Source organism: Corvus brachyrhynchos, unplaced genomic scaffold (genome assembly GCF_000691975.1).
Source record: "Corvus brachyrhynchos isolate BGI_N302 unplaced genomic scaffold, ASM69197v1 scaffold60, whole genome shotgun sequence".
Taxonomy (NCBI): Eukaryota; Metazoa; Chordata; class Aves; order Passeriformes; family Corvidae; genus Corvus; species Corvus brachyrhynchos.
Window position 1 is genome coordinate 2,484,107 of NW_008236767.1, and position 6,000 is coordinate 2,490,106.

Genomic DNA, 6,000 nt, shown 5'->3' on the forward strand with positions numbered 1-6,000 from the left:
AGGACTTCTGAGAAATGGTGGATTTAAGATACTGGGAAAGTCTCAAGTAATGTGTGAGTGCTAAAGTACATGGGGTTTGTGGGTGGAGGTTGTTGTGGGTTTTTTTAATTTGAGACTGCACATACCAGTCAGAATCTATTCAGTCATGTGATGCAAAGTAGAAGTTGATCATTCTAGTTTATTTTTTATTTTTACTGGCAGACTCAACTCCAGAACATGTATGAATCTGGAGTAAAAGTGAAAACTTTGTGCTCTATAATGTGATTGAAGTGTGATTGTAATTTCTCATCTCTAGTCTGAATTAGATGTGTAAATGTACTGTCATAATGTTAATCACAAATCAGGATGGGACCAGAGGAATGGGCAAATGCATTTCAGTGAAGCTTTATAAAATGATCTATGCAGAAATACTGAGAAATGATCTACTTCTTGATGTACTCTGCTGGTGCTTTTGGGTAATAGTACGTGTGCTGGCTGGGCTGGTTTGTTAAGCTGTCAGAAGACTGGCCAAAATGTGTAATTTTCTGCTCCGTTAGCAAGCTGAAGTAGCTCATTATGGGCTCAGATGAGCGGTAGTACCAAGGAAGGAAGGAAGGTGAGGCCTTACATGAATGACTTAATTTCCTTGCACTGTTCTGATACTGTACTCTTAATGCTTTTCCCTGGGAATTTGGAGGACTTGGAGACCATAGTTTCTGCAATTTTCGGAAGCCTCTCCTTAGTGTGTGTTACTGAAAAAGAAAGTTTTAAACACTGTTTAAGAGAGGTTACAGTTCTGCAAGATAAGCTAGTTGAAGAGTTACTAAAAGGTATATATATCTATACTGGTCCATATATTTGCATACTGACTAAATAATAATATTGTATATTGTTATTGTATATTATATAAAGCTCTTTGTTTCTTGCATGGAGACTGCTTGGAGTACTGTCACAGTGGGGATACTGCAACACGTGTATCAGACAATGAGGCCTGTGGAAAAGAAATATATATGGACAGATTCTTGATAGCTGTTTCAGAGATGTTTTTTTCCCCAGCCACATGGCCGGGGCTCTGCCGAGGAACTGTTCCAGTCACGGGACCAAGGGTCCTTCTGCCCGCTTCTCCCCCCCGGGGCCCCTCTCCCAGGACCCCATGGTGGGGGGAAGGGACCCTGACAGAGTACAGACTAATGTAATGTAAAACCTGAAATTTCAGTGACTGAATAACTGATATGAAAAATGGTTTTATTTGACCCTTATCTTTTTCAAACTTGCTAATAACATCATGTGTGCCCAGTCTTAAGTTTTAGTTTTATGGAGCACCTGGATTCTTACAGTAAAGGATTTTTAATGAAAATCATGGAATATACTATAGTTGTAAGAAGCTATAAGAAAAAATACGTAACAATAAGCAGCTATAAGTAAATGGAAATTTTATGGTATTATAATATTGTTACTACATCATTGTGCATATTTTATTTAAAAATAAAAGCATTCCATGATTGTGTGCACAAGTGTTAATTAGCTTTCTTCCCTCCATCAGTGCTGAAGTACCATTGTAGCTTCTATACTGTAAAGGAATTAAGAATCCAGTTGTTTAATATCTATCAATATCTGCCTGTTTTCATCCATAATAATAAAATCCAGTAACTATAGTTCAGTTAGTGACTATTAGTTGGTGCTCTCTAAAGGCATCTTCATATTCTGTTGTGAATATGTCTTTATCTCTCTTTAACAATTTAATCAATGCTTCTGTGTTATTTTCTCTCCTCTGGCAAGTAGCAGTATTAATCACTAGATTAAAAAAGACTTAATTTTCAATTTGTTTTCAGATATTAGTCTTTTGTTGGTTTTTTTAAAAACAAGTGAAATCAAGTGAAAATATTTCAGCCTTACAGTTTACACTTATTAGGATAATCTGTGTTAAATGTTACATTCTTTAATTATGTTTTGGAGTAAATTTGCCATATTGATTTTATGTGGATTCTGCTTGATTAGAACTTGACAGACGGTCAGTTGATTTTGAAATGTACTGGATCTAAACAGTATTGTGCTTGGGAAAGAGAATCTGAGTTAAGCTATCTTGGACTAAAGAGAGCTGTCCTATTTTTATATTTTATGGCTTGTATTGGTATTACTTGGTAGTAATTAACTTCCAGTGAAGCAGTTAGTTGCTTCAAAGCAATTAGACTGCTAAATAAATTCATTCAGGCAATATTTGTTTAACTTGGAAAATACATTCAGCACTTGCCAGTGTGTAACATATAAAAACAATGAATTTGTTTACCTTTTCCTTAATGTGAGCAGTATTAATTACACTATTCCATTTTCTCTAGTTAAAGTACCTCGTAATTTTCGCTTGTTGGAAGAACTTGAAGAAGGGCAGAAGGGAGTAGGTGATGGTACAGTAAGCTGGGGCCTTGAAGATGATGAAGATATGACACTTACCAGATGGACAGGAATGATTATTGGGCCACCAAGGGTAAGTGTGATGAATTAAAACATTTTTGTTAGGTTTTTAGGCAATACAAAATGCTAAAATATGTTAGTGTTCTACAGTGTAAAGGAATTAGTTAAAATTCAGTGCATGAAATTGTAGAAATAGTGTATAATTCCTCACTTTCTGGCGTCTAAGTGTTTCAGTTTAGGTTCCCCTGTTTCTGCAGCTGTGTGTAAAAGCCAGTTGTGATCTGAGGTGTATTTTACTGAGTTATGAGTATATTCATTCTGTATTTCCATTGTTACTGCACATAAGTATGCACTGATAGTAAAAATAAACAGGTAACTGTCTTTCCCCATTTTATCATATGTGCCTGGCAATTTCAGTTTTGTAGTAAACTGGCAATTTATTTTCAACTTCCACAAGTTTTATCAAATAGTCTTTCAGTATAACACTCAGAATTTCAGTTGAATCGTGCTTAAAGACTAAGCAGCTTTTAGTTATCTCAATCCTGACCTTTGAAGTTCTATAGAATGTCATTTAGCCTGATACAACCTGCAAGACAAGTAATCACCTCGTGTGTGTATCAGGCACATGAGATATGAGTGGAGACATCTGTACTTAAGTTACTGCACACTTTCTTATAAGTTACAGTATGATGCAAAAGATCAGTGTGTAACTGAGACCTTTAAATGAAGCTATCTAAGTAGCCCTAAGTTAGCACATGGCTTTGACTGCTAGAATGGGAACTATCTTGTATGTCCCTTGGTGCTGCAGGGCTTATGGAATGAACTGTCCAAGACAGACATCAGAACTCTGCCTCAGTGCAGATAATGTCTTGCAAAGCAGCAGAGTTCCAGAGATAGAGTCAGTGTAATTCAAGCTTCTTTTGGAAATCCATTGCAACTTGCAGTAGGCTGCTTTGAGCACCTGAATGACTTTGCTGAGCTCCTCAGATTTGGGTGCAGTTGGGAGAGGGCAGGTTTAAAATATAATCATGATGACTGTATGCTTGAGATATTAGCTTCTGTGGAATCAGTGTTTGCGTACACTTTGAAGAAAGTTTGTAGTCTAATGTGTTGGGATAAAAACTTGAAAATTTGACCTAGCTGTCATAGGGTCTCCCTGGCTCTCCAAAAGCCCACCAGAACTGTCTATGACTGCTTTCTTGTTCAACCTAAGGTGGACTACTACACCTTTGAAAAGAGATTATGATGTGTTTAATACTATACTTACAATACTACTATGTAAGGTCCCATGTGTTTTAAAAAAAATAATAAAAGTACTCAACCCGGCATGGGATACACTTTTAGTCCTGGTCAATTTGTAGTTCTGTAATTTTATTTTCTTTATGATAAAGAGTGCATGCAAATAATATGTCTTGTGCCATTTCAGGGACATGCAGTCTTGCAGATAGAATGACTTGCAATATGTAGGGGCTGTAGAAAGTGGAAGCCACCAGCTAGCTCCCAAGCCAGTGGCAGCACCTTGAGAAGAATTGCATATCTAGTTTCAGGGTCTGTAGAAGATCAGTGTTTTTTGGAATTGACTGAGTTATGTAGATGGTGCAGTTAGGAAAAACATAGAGAAAGTTGCTAATACTGTCTGTGAAGTTCACATGTGGCTTCCCTAGAGCTGTGCAAAAAATTGCTTACCAGGTTTTTTTTTTTCCTTCATTTGAAAGGTGACCCAATAGAGAGAGAGGAGAGTAAGATTTGTTTTGGGTTAAAGGAAACATTTTTCTGACTTCCAGAAAATGGGATTTTAGTTTTTTTAGGAAGCTGGCCAGGGACGCTTGGCTTGCAGTAAAACAATGACTTGATAAACTGAGCAAAATTGAGAAGCCACCTGGATAGGAATAAGGGAATGAGAATTAGTGCTGTTCTTGGGATTTTCCTGAGTTGTGAGCAGAGTTATATACATTTTGGCATATTTTCACTATAACTGACAGCATCCTTCTCTGGGGAAGTAAATTGTTTTGGCTGAATGAATAATGAGAATTTTTGTTAGTGTATTTTCTTGCCTGCGGTACCAGCTATGTTACCTGTAGTAGGACAAGATGACTTTTATCTGGCCTTTAACTTTCTCAAAGTATACTTGCACTTAGAATTATCTCTTCCATGGTCACTTTGGAATGACATCTGCAAACTGGCAGTCGCTTTACTGTCCAAGCCCATAAATCCTCCAGTAAACCAAGTAATTCTCAGCTGCAGAAATTTCAGGTATTTTCTGTAGTGCTAACTACTTCCAGAATATATTTCTTTTGCAGGTCCTATTTTTATTTTGTTTTTGCTTGTATCTTAACTGTTGAGTTACTGGCATCTTCATCTTTGTCCATTTTCAATTTTTTTACAGTGTTAGGTATTTCATTATAGGGGAAGGTGGTAATTTTCCTAAAGCTAATTGATTTCTCTTACTCCTGTACTGTGCCACTGTTGTTTTGAGGATGCAGGCAGATAGAAAGGATGAGAGCAAATGTGAATTAAAAAAAGAATTGTGTTAAAACTTGTGTATGGCATAGTCAATAAGCAGTGTAATTTATGCATAATTATGAAGTAATCAATATAACGAAAACAGTGGAAATTGGTCAGTAATCCAAGACCTTCAGTTGGTACACAATATTAAAAAAATTATATTTATTTCATATTTCTTAATTGTTGTTCCTCTTGCCTTTGCTCTGCTTTTAAAAGATTTATTAATATTTAGCTTTCAGTGAAATGCATTAGTCTGTCTTTTTGCTTTCTAGACAAACTATGAAAACAGAATATACAGTCTGAAAGTAGAGTGTGGACCTAAATATCCAGAAGCACCTCCTACAGTTAGATTTGTAACTAAAATTAATATGAATGGAATAAATAATTCCAATGGAATGGTAAGTTGAAATGGTAAGATCAACCATGTTGTTAATTTATACTAAAAAATAATTCTGTGAAAATCAGGTGAGGAATATGCATGTTGGACAGAGCTTTTGCATTTAATTTTTATAATACAAATACAGATGTAAATTGAGTTTTGGTGGCATACTACTTCAAATCTTTGTGGCTTTTTGTGGCTTACCAATAAGACGAGCATTATTTATAATATTGACACAGTTGTTTCTTTCAAATGAAGATGAAGGTTTTAGTTTTGAGCAGGAAAACAGCAAGTGTTTAAGCTGTGTGTAGGTATTTCCCTCATAATACTTTTATAAAAGGGGATTAGTTTCATATTGTAGCAGGAATATTACAAGCTCTTTCTGATGTTTCCATTGAGTAAAAATGGAGGTTATTTCTGATGAGACTCACTCTGGATGTATTAATTCACCTGTAATGAACTGGTGTATTTATACTCTTGTTTCGTTTATACTGGATTTATTCAAATTCGAGGTGATTCTGAGCTTCGGTCTTAATAGATACAGATGGTAATCACTTTCATTTCAAAGATCAATTTGCAGTAAGTTGCTTTCACTGATCCTGCAGTTAGAGTGGGATGAGTTCAGAGATATAAGCCATGGCAGCAGCTCGGGCAAATATGTTACTCTGTTGTTCACTGGGTACTGAAGTACTGTGAGCAAGGGAGGTGCTTGGTTGCTCAATGGGAGG

General features: G+C 36.1%; 1 protein-coding gene across 4 annotated transcripts in view; it reads left to right on the forward strand.

The window, feature by feature from the left end:
* UBE2V2 (ubiquitin conjugating enzyme E2 V2) overlaps positions 1 to 6,000 on the forward strand; it is a 37,547-nt gene that overhangs the window by 24,079 nt on the left and 7,468 nt on the right. For all 4 annotated transcript variants that reach the window (XM_017727438.1, XM_017727439.1, XM_017727437.1 and 1 more), the window contains 2 exons: positions 2,316 to 2,461; positions 5,166 to 5,291. In XM_017727438.1, coding sequence (XP_017582927.1) covers positions 2,316 to 2,461; positions 5,166 to 5,291 — 272 coding nt within the window. The remainder of the gene's footprint in view (positions 1 to 2,315; positions 2,462 to 5,165; positions 5,292 to 6,000) is intronic.